Source organism: Anolis sagrei, chromosome 7, assembly GCF_037176765.1.
Source record: "Anolis sagrei isolate rAnoSag1 chromosome 7, rAnoSag1.mat, whole genome shotgun sequence".
Taxonomy (NCBI): Eukaryota; Metazoa; Chordata; class Lepidosauria; order Squamata; family Dactyloidae; genus Anolis; species Anolis sagrei.
This window is the reverse complement of record NC_090027.1, coordinates 17,419,597-17,436,926: the sequence shown is the minus strand read 5'-3', so window position 1 is coordinate 17,436,926 and position 17,330 is coordinate 17,419,597. Positions and strand designations below refer to the sequence as shown.

At 42.0% G+C, this 17,330-nt stretch overlaps 1 protein-coding gene across 1 annotated transcript in view; it reads right to left on the bottom strand.

The window, feature by feature from the left end:
- ROBO4 (roundabout guidance receptor 4) overlaps positions 1 to 17,330 on the bottom strand; it is a 129,587-nt gene that overhangs the window by 82,072 nt on the left and 30,185 nt on the right. The window contains 5 exon segments of the mRNA XM_067470698.1: positions 1,447 to 1,577; positions 3,660 to 3,787; positions 5,743 to 5,881; positions 10,896 to 11,016; positions 12,718 to 12,875. Of these exon segments, the coding sequence (XP_067326799.1) occupies positions 1,447 to 1,577; positions 3,660 to 3,787; positions 5,743 to 5,881; positions 10,896 to 11,016; positions 12,718 to 12,875 (677 nt within the window).

Sequence of the window (17,330 nt, the reverse complement as noted above, 5' to 3'; positions counted from 1 at the left end):
AGAGAAATAGACAGGAAATGTGGTTTTATGTCCAAAGTTTGATTCAGAGAGAATATAGATTACTAGCCACTGAAAGATTTGTTACTCAGCACCATCTAAACTGCCATATAATGCAATCCGAAACTACATTACGTGGTCAGTATAGATTCATATCATGCAGTGTAATGCAGTTTAACTATATTATATGAGCCTACACTGACCATATAATGCAGCTTCAAGCTATTATATGCCAGGGTTGCTTTGAATTTTTCAGGCTGTATGACCATGTTCCAGAAGCATTTTCTCCTGACGTTTTGCCCACATCCATGGCAGGCATCCTCAGAGGTAGTGAGGTCTCTTGAAAACTAAGCAAGTGAGGTTTATATATCTGTGGAATATCCAGAGTGGGAGAAAGAACTCTTGTTTGCTTGAGGCAGGTGTGAATGTTGCAACTAGCCACCTTGATTAGCATTTAATGGCCTTGCAGCTTCAAAATCTGGCTGGTTGCTGCCTGAGGGGATCCTTTATATGGCAGTGCAATGGGGCCGTAGTCTCTTTATTTCATTCTCATTTTGCCACTATGAAGTTCTTTCTACACTTTTTTCTAATACATTTGGAATAATTATTTCCATATAGTGTGTGCACACTTCTTCAAATGTACATACTTTTACAAGGCAGTTTTCTCCATTCTAGAAAACATTTTTGTATGGATATATATATATATATATATATACACACACACACACACACACACACACACACACATACACATACATACATACATACATATATACTACACACATTTTCAGAAGTATGCAGATAAGTGCAGTTTGGTAAAACAAATTACAATCAAACAGATTGAGGAAATAAATAAACAACAAATACATAAATAAATAGCAAACTGATATTTCAAATCCATAATTCTGTCAAACATTTTGTAGCTGATATATCAAAACCAGTCTAAACAATTTAGTAGCAACAAATGTGAAGATCTGTTCAACTTCACAATTTACTTTGCAGGTTTAAAAATGTTGGATTTTTAAAAAATGTATTTGAATAAATGTAGACAAATTGGTGTTGGGACCAAACTATAAAAGTCTTACGAAATCATTTTTGGTTTACAACTCTTAGGTGGGATCTACAATGCCTATATCCCAGGATCCAATCCCAGATTATTTGATTATCCCATATTATCTGGCAGTGTAGACTCATATAATCCAGTTTAAATCAGATAATCTGGGATGAGATCCTGGTATATAGGGCTGTGTAGATCCAGCCTTAGAACCCGCTATCCTATATGGTTACTAAGCATGCTAGCTAGGAGATTCTGAAAGGTTTTCTACAAGCAATCACTTTTATGTGCAGTGGTTAGGACTGATAGCAAGGTAATTGTTTGCCTTCAAGATCCATTTTGACTCAGTAAAATCCTGATTTTTTTTAAAGCAATTAGTAGTTCCATCTACATACCTTCCAGTGTAGATGAGCTGCTGGAGCAGAAGGGACAGCAGTGACATTAAGGAGGTAAACTCTGGCACTCATTAGTTCCTTCGGGGCAACTTCTGATGCATCCTGCTCCCTCTGACCAGTGTCCAGTGGATCTAGAGACCAAGAAACAAACCTAAAATGTATCCTTGGAGAACCCAATCTTTCTTCTAATTTCATACACTCTAATATTTCATAGATGGGAACCATGAAGCTGCTTAATAAGGGCCAGGCTTCAAGCACACCAGGCTTGGCCTCATGTAAGTAGCCCCGAGTCCCCTTTGGGGAGATGGTGGTGGGGTATAAATAAAGATTATTATTATTATTATTATTATTATTATTATTATTGTCTCTTTTGTGGAGAAAAAAGCAGAGTATAAATTTATTTATTTGTCGTGTCAGGACAACCAGTCAATTGTATTACATTTCTAACAGAACAAAACAAACAAACAAACAAACAGACAAAACACAAAATTTGCAAGTTTGGTAGTTGATTAAATGTCCTTTGACCAGTATCTGGCCACTTGGAGTGCTTCTGGTGTTGCCGCAAGGAGGTCCTCCATTGTGCATGTGTTCAGGTTGCATTGCAGCAGGTGGTCAGTGGTTTGCTCTTCTCCACACTCGCATGTCGAGGATTCCACTTTGTGGCCCCATTTCTTGAGGTTGGCTCTGCATCTTGTGGTGCCAGAGCGCAGTCTGTTCAGCGCCTTCCAAGTTGTCCAGTCTTCTGTGTGCCCAGGGGGGAGTCTCTCATTTGGTATCAGCCATTGGTTGAGGTTCTGGGTTTGAGCCTGCCACTTTTGGACTCTCGCTTGCTGAGGTGTTCCAGCGAGTGTCTCTATAGATCTTAAAAAACTATTTCTAGATTTAAGTCGTTGACGTGTTGGCTGATACCCAAACAGGGTATAAATAAATAAATATAACAACAACAACAACCAGGGCTCATATGGCGAAACGATTTCAAATTGTGATCAAGATGGCAATAATAATAATAATAACAACAACACTTTATTTATATTTTGCTTTTCTCCCCAAGAAAACTCAGGGCAGATCTCAGTACACATACACAGCAAACATTCAATGCTGTTTTGGACAGACAAGACAGAAATAGCCAGAACAGAAAGGAGGTATGCTGTGTCAACGTCCAGCTTTTTGGAGCCTTGGAGGTTGTGCTCGACTCCAGCCACAAGGGGGAGCTGTCACTCCATCCTCTATGACAAAGAGCCATCAGGACTTCCTCCTTCCTTTTGGTTGCAGGACATTTTCTGATATTTTTCTTTATAGTGTCGTAAAATACCTCCCTCGTTTGTTTAGTTGTAACTAATTTCTCTACGTACAGCTCAAGTTGTTTTTGAACTGCTTAGATAAACAATGAGCTGGGCTGATAGTCAGGCACTCACGCTGACCAGCTTTGGTTGGTAGATCTTATCATTGCTAGTGATTTACCAGGTGTGCTAAAGCCCAGTCCTTATTGAAGAGGAAGATCCTACAAGCTGGATGAGATTGCAACTATAATAATAATAATAATAATAATAATAATAATAATAATTTTTTTGTCGTGTCAGGAGCATCCTGTTGTGAGAGAATTGGCCGTCTGCAAGGACGTTGCCCAGGGGACGCCCGGATGATTTTGTTGTTTAATCATCCTTGTGGGAGGCTTCTCTCATGTCCCTGCATGAGGAGCTGGAGCTGATAGAGGGAGCTCATCAGCCTCTCCCCGGATTCCAACCTGCAACCTGTCGGTCTTCAGTCCTGCCAGCACAGGGTTTTAACCCACTGCGCCACCGGGGGCTCAATAATAATAATAATAATAATAATAATCTTTATTTATATCCTGCCACCATCTCCCCGATGGGGACTCAGGGTGGCTTACATGAGGCCAAGCCCTACAGAACAATACAATAAATGAAGTCAAAAACACAAACAATAGCATGATAAATTACATAAAACATAAAATACAACAAGCAATATAAAATTAAAATAAAATCATCCATAACACAGTAACAGTGTTGTTACTATGGCTGTTAAAGTGGCATCATAATACCATACTTTTCTATACTATACTATATTAGAAGAAGCAGTAGCAATTATTTACAGCCCTCTGCTGGGACACAGATCTTGACAAGTGCCAAGTCCTGGTGCCAATCTTTTCGAGAGTAAGTATTGCCCTGGTTAATCCTGTAGATAAAGTTTCTTACCCTCAATAGTTAAAGTTGCTTTGGCAGAGATAGTTCCTGCATCATTATGAGCGGTGCAGATGTATTTGCCTGCATCATTTATGGTCACATCATGAATCTGAAGGATGTTTTCTTGGCTGACTTCATACCTGCAGGTGAAGATACAAGATGCTTGGTTGTCACATGTCCGCCCATTACTCAACTCCGCAGTGATTACCCAACAAAAATGTATATCTTTACACTTTTGGGGGTAAAGGGGCAAGCACAGATCATATGCCACATCAAATACTAAACTCTGGGTTCAATAAGCAAATACATCATTTTCTAGAGTCGAATGTTCCCACAATCTCCAACCACTGATGATGGTGGTTGGTCCAAACCATCTAGATCAGGCATGGACAAACTTGGGCCTTTGAGGTGTTTTGGACTTATTTATTATTTACTAGCCATCCCCTGCCATGCGTTGCCCCACACATGGGGGTTCTGTGTGGGAGGTTTGGCCCAATTCTATCGTTGGTGGGATTCAGAATGCTCTGTGATTGTTGGTGAACTATAAATCTCAGCAACTACAACTCCCGAATATCAAGATTCTATTTCCCCCAAACTCTACCAGTGATCACATTTGGACATATTGAGTATTTGTGTAGAGTTTGGTCCAGACCAGATCCATCATTGTTTGAGTCCACAGTGATCTCTGGATGTAGGTGAACTACAACTCAAAAACCAAAGGACACTGCACACCAAACGCTTCCAGTATTTTCTCTTGGTCACGGGAGAACTGTGTGCCAAGTTTGATTCAATTCCATCATTGGTGGGGTTCAGAATGCTCTTTAATTGTAGGTGAACTATAAATCCCAACAACTACAACTCCCAAATGTCAAGATTCTATTTTCCCCAAACTCTACCAGTGATCACATTTGGACATATTGAGTATTCATGTAGAGTTTGGTCCAGATCCATCATTGTTTGAGTCCACAGTGATCTCTGGATGTAGGTGAACTACAACTCAAAAACCAAAGGACACTGCACACCAAACGCTTCCAGTATTTTCTCTTGGTCATGGGAGAACTGTGTGTCAAGTTTGGTTCAATTCCATCATTGGTGGGGTTCAGAATGCTCTTTGATTGTAAGTGAACAATAAATCCCAGCAACTACCACTTCCAAATGACAAAATCATTTTTTGAGTGAAGGACATACATTGGGTTGTTAGGTGTATTGTGTCCAAATTTGGTGCCAATTTGTCTAGTGGTTTTTGAGTTCTGTTAATCCCACAAACGAACATTACATTTTTATTTATATAACATTCATTTAAGCATTTATATTCTGCCCTTCTCACCCCGAAAGGGGACTCAGGGCGGAGCACAACATATAAACGGCAAACATTAAGTGCCGAAACATACTACATACAAAAGCTTAAAAGTCACTTATCTTGACGTTAAAACCTTCTAGTTAGAACTGTTTCAACAATCATATCGAATTTGGTTGGCATACTAAGAGTTCCTATCGCTGCCTCATTACACAGTCCCAAAGGCTCAGTCCCACAGCCATGTTTTTATCATCCTTCTTAAAGGACAAGAGGGAGGAGGCTGACCTGATCTCATTAGGAAGGGAGTTCCATAGCTGAGGGGCAATCACTGAGAAGGCCCTGTCTCTCGTCCCTACCAAATGCACCTGTGATGGTGGCAGGACTGAGAGCAGGGCCTCCCCAGAAGATCTTAATTTCCGCAAAGGTTCATAGGGGAAGGTGCGTTCGGACAGGTAGGACAATTCCTAACAGTGTCTGATTCCTAATTTCTAACTTAAGTGGCTGAGGGGGAAAAGGAAGAGACCTGAGGCTGTTAGAAGTTCTGGGAGTTGAAGTCCAAAACACCTCAAAGGCCTAAGTGTGTCCATGCCTGATCTAGAGGCTTAGGTTTCCCACCCTTGGTATGTGTAGAGATTATGGTGAGTGCTCTCTCCATCTCCTCGTCAATATTCCTAATCCAATTTAAACCAACTGAGTGGTTTAATTTATTGATATCCACTTTCTACTTTCACAAGTCATGCGAAAGTTGTGGCGGCACCGAAAGAGAAAGGAATTCCAAATATAACAAATTATGCTCACCTTCCTGCAGGCATCTCTCCGTCCTCCTTGTGCCACTGCACCACTGGGGTTGGGTCTCCATGGATTCCACACATGAACTGCACAGTGCTGCCAGGTTTAGCTTGAACATCATTAGGTCGTCGGCTGATTGTTGGCTTCTCTAGAATGGGAGATTGGGACAATTCAATCAAAACAAATTGTGTCTCATCTTGACGGCAGTTCTCAACCATGTAGGAATTAAATGGAGTCCCTTTTCATAGAATCATAGAATCAAAGAGTTGGAAGAGACCTCATGGGCCATCCAGTCCAACCCCCTGCCAAGAAGCAGGAATATTGCATTCAAATCACCCCTGACAGATGGACATCCAGCCTCTGTTTAAAAGCTTCCAAAGAATGAGCTTCCACCACACTCGGGGGCAGAGAGTTCCACTGCTGAACAGCTCTCACAGTCAGGAAGCTCTTCCTCATGTTCAGATGGAATCTCCTCTCTTGTAGTTTGAAGCCATTGTTCCGCGTCCTAGTCTCCAAGGAAGCAGAAAACAAGCTTGCTCCCTCCTCCCTGTGGCTTCCTCTCACATGGCTGTCATATCTCCTCTCAGCCTTCTCTTCTTCAGGCTAAACATGCCCAGCTCCTTAAGCCGCTCCTCATAGGGCTTGTTCTCAAGACCCTTGATCATTTTAGTCGCCCTCCTCTGGACACATTCCAGCTTGTCAATATCTCTCTTCAATTGTGGTGCCCAGAACTGGACACAATATTCTAGGTGTGGTCTAACCAAAGCGGAATAGAGGGGTAGCATTACTTCCCTAGATCTAGACACTAGGCTCCTATTGATGGATCTTTTCGTGGATTTTCGTGGATTTTCGTGGATCTTAACCAGCAGAAATCATTTTCATCCATGGTGCTACCTGAATAGTATCCTCTACTTTTTGTTTCTGGGTCCACTAAAACAATGGATCCTCTGAAGATGCCAGCCACACATGCAGGTGAAACACCAGGAAAAAATGCTGCTTGAACACGACCATACAGTCCGGAAACCACACAACACCTCATTGTTGCTGTTGTTATTAGCGATCATCAACTGCTCTGTTTGGGTCTAGCAATCTCCCTTTAATGTGGTGTCCCTCTTTTCCTATTGCCTCCCATTCTACCAAATATTACAATATTTTCCATGCATTATTTCATGTCACCATAGGTCCAAAGTCTGCAGAAACAGAAGTAAGCTAAGGAGAAAGGGGGGTGTTGAAGGAGATAAAAACAAGGACATTTTGAAAACATCTGAAAAAATGGATTGACAAAAGAGTTGTGCACAGAATTAGTTTCTCCCTTCTTTTTGTTTCTTTTGGTTCTATGGGAGCACAAAATGGGAAGTTCCCTCCCCACATGAAAATTAGCTCAACATGAAAGCAAGCTGGAGCTGAGCCCGGCTTCAAGCCTGCTTTCGCATTCATATGAGCGCCTCCCAGAATTTATTTATTTATTTAGGGCTTTTATATCCCGTGCTTTCTCAACCTCCACAGAGGGACTCAGGACGGCTAACAAAGTGGCACCCCATGGCGCCCACATCAAAACATAAATATACAATTAACAGCAATGTAATAATAACAATATAAAACAGTATAAACAGTATAAAACTGTATAAAAATATAAAAATAGATACCAACAGTCAGCAGTCATTGATTTAAATCATTATCCAAGGGCAGTCCATCAGTTCTAAATAAGTCAACTCGCCTCCTTGCCTTGGAAAGAGAGTGTATGTGTGTGTGTGTGTGGTGTGCAAACCCAGAAAGCGCATGCACCTACACCAGTGTCTACAGCCTACTCTAGAGCAAGACACACTTGGCTGCAGGCACTGGCAGGCATGCACGCTTTCTGGGCCTGCATGCCATGCCACATGTGCACTCTCCTTGAAAAGACAGTGCGCGTGTGGCATGCAGACCCAAAAAGTACCTCCTCTAGAGTAGAAACAGAAGGTAAGAAGAAGCCCCCTTAAATACATAAATGAATAAATATTATAATGTAATGCAATATAATACTAACAATAATATGATATTATAATTTTATATTTTATATTACATGTAATATTACTAATAATAATGGTATAGTACAATATAGTAATATATAATACTGATATTGTACTATGCTAATAATATAATATATTGTATGTACATATATATATATATATATATATATATATATATATCGTGTTTCTCCAGCAAAGGGTCACCGCCTTGTCGGGGCGCTGGAGCTTGAGCACCTCAATGATGAGACGACTGAACGAATGAACAACAAATATCGTGTTTGTTTGTCGTGTCAGAGCAACCAGTCCATTATATTACATTTCTAACAGAACAAAGCAAGCAAACAGACAAATACAAAACTTGTGAGTTTGGTAGTTGGTTAAATGTCCTTTGTCCAGTATCTGGCCACTTGGAGTGCTTCCGGTGTTGCTGCAAGAAGGTCCTCCATTGTGCATGTGGCTGGGCTCAGGTTGCATTGCAGCAGGTGGTCAGTGGTTTGCTCTTCTCCGCACTCGCATGTCGAGGATTCCACTTTATAGCCCCATTTCTGAAGGTTGGCTCTACATCTTGTGGTGCCAGAGCGCAGTCTGTTCAGTGCCTTCCAAGTCGCCCAGTCTTCTGTGTGCCCAGGGGGGAGTCTCTCATTTGGTATCAGCCATTGGTTGAGGTGCTGGGTTTGAGTCTGCCACTTTTGGACTCTCGCTTGCTGAGGTGTTCCAGCTAGTGTCTCTGTAGATCTTAGAAAACTATGTCTAGATTTAAGTCGTTGACGTGCTGGCTGATACCCAAACAGGGGATGAGCTGGAGATGTCTCTGCCTTGGTCCTTTCACTATTGGCTGCTACTTCCCGACGGATGTCAGGTGGTGCAATACTGGCTAAGCAGTGTAATTTCTCCAGTGGTGTAGGGCGCAGACACCCCGTGATAATGTGGCATGTCTCATTAAGAGCCACATTCACTGTTTTAGTGTGGTGAGATGTGTTCCACACTGGGCATGCATACTCAGCAGCAGAGTAGCACAGCGCAAGGGCAGATGTCTTCACTGTATCTGGTTGTGATCCCCAGGTTGTGCCAGTCAGCTTTCGTATGATATTGTTTCTGGCACCCACTTTTTGCTTGATGTTCAGGCAGTGCTTCTTGTAGGTAAGAGCACGGTCCAGAGTGACTCCCAGGTATTTGAGTGCGCTGCAATGCTCCAGTGGGATTCCTTCCCAGGTGATCTTCAGAGCTCGGGATGCTTCTCTGTTCTTGAGATGAAAGGCACATGTCTGTGTTTTAGATGGGTTGGGGATCAGCTGGTTTTCCCTGTAATAGGCAGTAAGGGCACCTAGAGCTTCGGAGAGCTTCTGTTCTACCGTCTCAAAGCTCCCTGCATGAGCAGTAATCGCACGATCATCAGCGACCAGCTAATGACAGAAGCGACCAGCATGCAAGTACATATCTCGTAAGCCGCTCTGAGTCTCCTTCGGCGTGAGAAGGGCGGGATCTAAATGTCGTAAATAATAAGTAAATAAATAAAGCGCTTGTCTGGAAGGGGAGCCTGGGTGGGAAGATTCCCCCACATTATTTATTTATTTATTTATTTACAGCATTTTTACCCCGCCCTTCTCAACCCCCGGGGGGGGGGGGGGGATGGGACTCAGAATGGCTAACAAAGGCAGCAATAGAAATGGTCCAATAGAAAATTGATCTTCCAGGGTTCCAGAGCAAAAACAGAGATCTGCCTTCTCGATTTCAGGAGACTCACAAAAACAGATTGGGACCCCCACCTAAAGTCAGGACACGAAACCAATCAAGGTTTACCCTGAATGCACAACCCTAGTTGACAGAGAATTAATTGGGGCACCAATTTTTACCAGTCAGTCCTAGATCTGTACTACAGTTTGAGAAAGCTACTGTTTTTGATTACATATCCCATTATGGACTTGTTGGACTCCGGGAACTCTAGGTGTTGGAGTTCATTGCAACCTAGAATCATAGAATCATAGACTCAAAGAGTTGGAAGAGACCTCATGGGCCATCCAGTCCAACCCCCTGCCAAGAAGCAGGAATGTTGCATTCAAATCACCCCTGACAGATGGACATCCAGCCTCTGTTTAAAAGCTTCCAAAGAAGGAGCCTCCACCACACTCCGGGGCAGAGAGTTCCACTGCTGAACGGCTCTCACAGTCAGGAAATTCTTCCTCATGTTCAGATGGAATCTCCTCTCTTGTAGTTTGAAGCCATTGTTCCGCGTCCTAATCTCCAAGGAGGCAGAAAACAAGCTTGCTCCCTCCTCCCTGTGGCTTCCTCTCACATATTTATACATGGCTATCATATCTCCTCTCAGCCTTCTCTTCTTCAGGCTAAACATGCCCAGCTCCTTAAGCCGCTCCTCATAGGGCTTGTTCTCCAGGCCCTTGATCATTTTAGTCGCCCTCCTCTGGACACATTCCAGCTTGTCAATATCTCTCTTGAATTGTGGTGCCCAGAATTGGACACAATATTCCAGATGTGGTCTAACCAAAGCGGAATAGAGGGGTAGCATTACTTCCCTAGATCTAGACACTATGCTCCCATTGATGCAGGCCAAAATCCCATTGGCTTTTTTTGCCGCCACATCACATTGTTGGCTCATGTTTTACTTGTTGTCCACGAGGACTCCAAGATCTTTTTCACACATACTGCTCTCGAGCCAGGTGTCCCCCATTTTGTATCTTTGCATTTCATGTTTCCTGCCAAAGTGGAGTATCTTGCATTTGTCACTGTTGAACTTCATTTTGTTAGTTTTGGCCCATCTCTCTAATCTGTCAAGATCGTTTTGAATCCTGCTCCTGTCCTCTGGACTATTGACTCTCCCTCCCAATTTGGTGTCGTCTGCAAACTTGATGATCATGTCTTCTAGCCCTTCATCTAAGTCATTAATAAAGATGTTGAACAGGACCGGGCCCAGGACGGAACCCTGCGGCACTCCACTTGTCACTTCTTTCCAAGATGAAGAGGAAGCATTGGTGAGCACCCTCTGTGTTTGTCCATTTAACCAATTACAGATTCACCTCACCGTAGTTTTGCCTAGCCGACATTGGACTCTTGTGTTCATTTATAGTTCAAAGACCCCAATCCCTTGGAAAGCGTAGAAGCAAAATGCATGGGAACAATCACTATTGAGCTACTCACCCCAGACAGACACCACAGCTTCTCTGCTCGCTCTCTCCCCTGCTTGGTTACTGGCCATACAAATGTATGTTCCCGAATCACTCCTCAGAGCATGGGATACCAGAAGCCTTCCTTTGGTGACCTATATATATGGGGAGAAAAGAAAATTATGGCTCTCTAGAGAAACTACTTTGGTTTCTCTGGACAAGTGCAGGAGAGGATGCCAAGAATCAGGAACCTATATACATATGTGGTGGCATATGTATATATTATGTAAATAATTTTTTAGGGAAAGTATTTAGAGAAATAGAGGATATAATGAACACTAAAATAGAAAGAAGTCCTAGTATAGCTTTATTATCATCATATAATAATTGAAAAAGAGGATAAAGAGGATAAACTTATTAACAACTAGCCGTCCCCTGCCACGCGTTGCTGTGGCCCAGTCAGATGATCTGGAAAATAATATATGTAATTTCTTTATGCTTGTGGGTAAACTGTATTTCTTGCTGGTTTTTTGTCAGTGTTGTTGTGGAGATTGTCTGGTTTGCCTACTCTGGAACATGCAACATTATCATTATCCTTCTTTACGGGTCCCTTTCAAATCTATATCTCTCTGTGTGTGAATCATATATATCTATGACTTCATGGCTCTTTGTCAAAAGGGCTTTGATTACATTTTCTTGTCTTGATGAAGGGAGTTGTACTGGAGGAACTTAAGTATTTTCTGTTGGTCACGGGGGTTCTGTGTGGAAAGACTGCCCCAATTCTGTCCTTGGTGGAGTTCAGAATGCTCTTTGATTGTAGGTGAGCTATAAATCCCAGTAACTACAACTCCCAAATGTCAAGGTCTATTTTCTCCAAACTCCATTTGTGTTCATAATTGGGCATATGGAATATTCGTGCCAAGTTTGGTCCAGATCCATCATTGTCTGAGTCCACAGTGCTCTCTGAATGTAGGTGAACTACAACTCCAAAACCAAAGGACACTGCCCACCAAACCCTTCTAGTGTTTTCTGTTGGTCATGGGAGTCCTGTATGCCATGTTTGGTTCAATGCCATAATTGGTGGAGTTCTGAATGCTCTTTGATTGTAAGTGAACTATAAATCCCAGCAACTACAACTCCCAAATAACAAAATCAAAAATATTTGAGTGAAGGACATACATTGGGTTGTCAGGTGTATGGTGTCCAAATTTTGTGTCAGTTGGCCCACTGGTTTTTGAGTTATGTTAATCCCACAAACGAACATTACATGTTTATTTATATAGACTAGCTGTCCCCTGTCACGTGTTGCTGTGGCCCACATGGGGGTTCTGTGTGGAAGGTTTGGCCCAATTCTATCGTTGGTGGGGTTCAGAATGCTCTGTGATTGTAAGTGAAGTATACATCCCAGGAACTACAACTCCCAAATGTCAAGATTCTACGTTCCCCAAACTCCACCAGTGTTCACATTTCGGCATATTGAGTATTCATGTAGAGTTTGGTTCAGATCCATCATTGTTTGAGTCCACAGTGCTGTCTGGATGTAGGTGAACTACAACTCCCAAATTTAAGGTCAATGCCCACCAAACCCTTCTAGTGTTTTCTGTTGGTCATGGGAATTCTGTGTCCCAATATTGGTTCAATTCCATCATTGGTGGGGTTCAGAATGCTCTTTGATTGTATGTTAACTATAAATCCCAGCAACTACAACTCCCAAATGACAAAATCAATTTTTGAGTGATGGTCACTCATTGGGTTGTTAGGCATATTGTGTCCAAATTTGGTGTCAATTCATCCAGTGGTTTTTGAGTTCTGTTCATCCCACAAACAAATATTACATTTTTATTTATATAGATTACCTCATAGTGGCCACTTTCCACATTTATTGGCACTCCATTCTTCTTCCATGAGATGACTGGCTCAGGATGTCCTTTTGGGGGAATACATTCTAGTGTGAAACGTTCTCCACTTGTTACCATCAAGTCACTGGGATGAAGCCGAAACTCTTCCTGAAGAGCTATAAGGCAATACAAATACTCCAATAAAACAAAATATTTGATGGGAGGATTTTCACTTAGAATCATAGAATCATAGAATCAAAGAGTTGGAAGAGACCTCATGGGCCATCCAGTCCAACCCCATTCTGCCAAGAAGCAGGAATATTGCATTCAAATCACCTCTGACAGATGGCCATCCAGCCTCTGTTTAAAAGCTTCCAAAGAAGGAGCCTCCACCACACTCCGGGGCAGAGAGTTCCACTGCTGAACGGCTCTCACAGTCAGGAAGTTCTTCCTCATGTTCAGATGGAATCTCCTCTCTTGTAGTTTGAAGCCATTGTTCTGCATCCTAGTCTCCAGGGAAGCAGAAAACAAGCTTGCTCCTTCCTCCCTGTGGCTTCCTCTCACATATTTATACATGGCTATCATATCCCCTCTCAGCCTTCTTCAGGCTAAACATGCCCAGTTCCTTAAGCCGCTCCTCATAGGGCTTGTTCTCCAGACCCTTGATCATTTTAGTCGGTCTCCTCTGGACACATTCCAGCTTCTCAATATCTCTCTTTGCCATCATGTTTCTGTATTTGCCATAATATTTCATATTTCAGCAAAATAATTTGCCCTGAGAATCATCTGAGCAATGGTGTTATGCCTCTGCTTGTAGTCTGTCTGCACGATCTTCTCGCAGTAGCTGAGCATCTGATCTATTGTTTCATCTGCTTCCTTGCAGAGTCTACACTTGGGATCTATCGTCGACTTTTCAATTCTGGCTTTGATAGCCTTGGTTCAAATGGCTTGTTCTTAGGCTGCCGGAATCAGGCCCTCCGTCTCCTTTTTCAGAGTTCCATTTGTGAGCCACAGCCATGTTTTTTCTTTGTCAATTTGGCTCTCAATTTTTTCCAGAAACTGTCCATGGATTGCATTCTTTTGCCAGTTTTCTCTTCTGCTCTGGATTATTATTATTATTATTATTATTTTACTGACACAAAAGCACAGTATGTCACAGCAAACGGGATCTCTATGCTGGATTTCGTATTACAAAATCACAAGTCGAACATTATTATTATTATTATTATTATTATTATTATTATTATTATTTGAAACACAACGAGGTGAGTCCACAGCAGTCAAGACCACTCTGCTGGTTGTTGTAATGGATCACACTATTATTACTATTATTTATTATTTATTTATTTACTTTATTTGTATACCACTCTTCTCAGCCGACTCAGAGCGGTTAACAACAAGTAGCGGCAAAAATTCAATGCAAACATCGTACAGCCATTTAAAAAACAATTAACACAATAATACAGTAAGCAATTAACATCAATAACCATCAGTAAACATCAATAAACAACTCACTAGCGTCTCATAACTAAAATCATAATCCAAGCTCGTCATCCGTTGTTCCGATTTCCTATAATTCATTGTAATTCATTGCACTGCCTATTCAAACGCCTGTTCAAATAACCAGGTTTTCACTTTCTTCCGAAATGCCATTAATGAGGGAGCTGATCTGATGTCTGTGGGTAGGGCGTTCCACAGCCGAGGGGCCACCACCGAGAAGGCCCTGTCCCTCGTCCCCGCCAACCGTGCCTGAGTTGCAGGTGGGATCGAGAGCAGGGCCTCCCCAGATGATCTTAAAGTCCTAGTAGGTTCATAGGCGGAGATGCGTTCGGATAGGTAACTTGGGCCAGAACCGTTTAAGGCTTTATAGGCCAACGCCAGCACTTTAAATTGTGCCCGGTAGTAAATTGGCACCCTTATTATTATTATTATTATTATTATTATTATTATTATTAGAATCATAGAATCAAAGAGTTGGAAGAGACCTCATGGGCCATCCAGTCCAACCCCCTGCCAAGAAGCAGGAATAATGCATTCAAATCACCCCTGACAGATGGCCATCCAGCCTCTGTTTAAAAGCTTCCAAAGAAGGAGCCTCCACCACACTCCGGGGCAGAGAGTTCCACTGCTGAACAGCTCTCACATTCAGGAAGTTCTTCCTAATGTTCAGATGGAATCTCCTCTCTTGTAGTTTGAAGCCATTGTTCCGCGTCCTAGTCTCCAAGGAAGCAGAAAACAAGCTTGCTCCCTCCTCCCTGTGGCTTCCTCTCACATATTTATACATGGCTATCATATCTCCTCTAAGCCTTCTCTTCTTCAGGCTAAACATGCCCAGTTCCCTAAGCTGCTTCTCCTAGGGCTTGTTCTCCAGACCCTTGATCATTTTAGTCGCCCTCCTCTGGACACATTCCATCTTGTCAATATCTCTCTTGAATTGTGGTGCCCAGAATTGGACACAATATTCCAGGTGTGGTCTAACCAAAGCAGAATAGAGGGGTAGCATTACTTCCTTAGATCTAGACACTATGCTCCTATTGATGCAGGCCATCAATGCCTTATTATTATTATTATTATTATTATTATTATTATTATATTTATTATCATCGTCATTATTTTGATGGCTCTCTAATGTGCATGTTCCCATCCTCTATTAACTGGCCAATTGTGGTTTTCCCAGTGTTGTTGGGCTGCAACTCACATTAGCTGTAGTGAACACAGCCAGTGGCAAAGGATGAAGGGAGGCCAGCAATATCCACAGGGTATGCCCCATGCGTTCTTGCAAAATGACCTGCCACATACTGGGCCAGTGAAGCAATAACTTGTGGCTATATATGGGAAGCTGCCTTAATTATTTCTTCTCCTTTGAACATAACAATTGCCTTGACAGCCTTAAAATGGAAACACAATCCGGTAGGAAACCCCACAGAGAGCAGAGAGGGCTGCCCTTTCCCTTCCTATACAATCCACTGTCTGTTTCCTGCACCTATTCTGCCAGGAGGATGTGGGTCTATTTCTGATACAATCAACACTCCAGGAGATGAGTCAAGTGCTTACATGCAGCAACTACAAGATCATAATGTAGGATGTTATTGCTAGATATTTTTAGACTCTTGCTCCTCCCCCAGTTTTGGTTGTTTCCACGAAGCCGTTCTCCCAGTATCGACCACATTACAGCCCAGGAGAAATGATTTTGTAATTCTCTTACAAAACAATGCAATATGCTTTGCCCCCAAGAAAGAAAGCTGCTATAGAACTTTGCTACAGATAGCCTTTTGCAACAATACATTTAATTGTTGCAGACAATTTCTAAACTTGGTTAAAACTTTGACTTTCTGGGGTTTGGTGACTGGGCCCAAATCTTACCCATTACTATCTTTTAAGCTGGCATACTTGAAATGAGAGTAAAAGAATCAAAAAGCAACTGACATTCCCCTTTCTCTTTAAGTGTATAGATGTGACTTAATTGGCAGTTCAAAGCTGTGAGTCAGGGTGAGCTCCGACTGTCAGCTCTAGCTTCGTCCAACCTAGCAGTTCGAAAGCATGCAATGTGAGTAGATCGATAGGTACCGCCTCAACAGGACAGTAAGAGGATGCCCAATGCAGATATGTAGATATTAGGCCTGGGTAACAACGCAAAAATTTGTTTCTAAAATCGATTTGTATTTGGGGGTTTTTTTTATTTTGATATTTAAAATAATTACAAAATTTTCCTTTTAAAAAGTTCGATATTTACGAAATTTCGTAAATGATAAAAAAATTAACGAATCGATTTCTGAAACAATAACGAATCCATTCGTTAATGGCGGACGCGACCGTGAAATACGCTAAAAAACCTCCAAAAACTTCTGAAGCTTCCCTCTCCCTCTGTTCTTGACTGTTGGTGTAATATTATAATTTTTTTTCACTAATTAAACCATAAAACTGGCCCAGACATGCGGAAATAATAATGAAACGACCTCAGAACAATAACAAAATGAATACAATAACGAAATACGAAGCATTTACAAAGCGTGTTTAAAAATTCGTTTTTTTAATGATTGCTCCAGAATGGTTCGTTATCGTTTTGTAATTGGAAAAATTAACGAATTATTAACGAATTACGAATTAACGAAACGAAACCGCCCAGGCCTAGTAGATATGCTGGCAACACAATCGGAGATAGCTATGGGCAACAGGCTCCTTGGTATGGAAAAATGAAAGAAGAGCTCCTCCCCATGGAGGAGTTGAGCATCGCCTCCAGACACTAGAGATGAAAAAAAGGGAAGGCCTTTGACTTTGTCTGTGTTGTATGTCTGTGTGTAAAAGGCAATTAATGTTTGCCTCATATGTGTATTGTAATCCACCTTGAGTCCCTCCGGGGAGATAAAGCGGAGTATAAATAAAGTGTATTATTATTATTATTATTATTATTATTATTATTTGGCACAGTGGTTAAAGTGCTGAGCTGCTGAGCTTGTTGACCAAAAGCTCACAGGTTTGAATCCGGGGAGCGGCATGAGCTTCCGCTGTCAGCCCCAGCTGTCAGCCCCAGCTTCTGCCAACCTAGCAGTTTGAAAACATGCAAATGTGAGTAGATCAATGGATGTTCCATGCAGTCATGCCGGCCACATGACCTTGGAGGTGTCTATGGA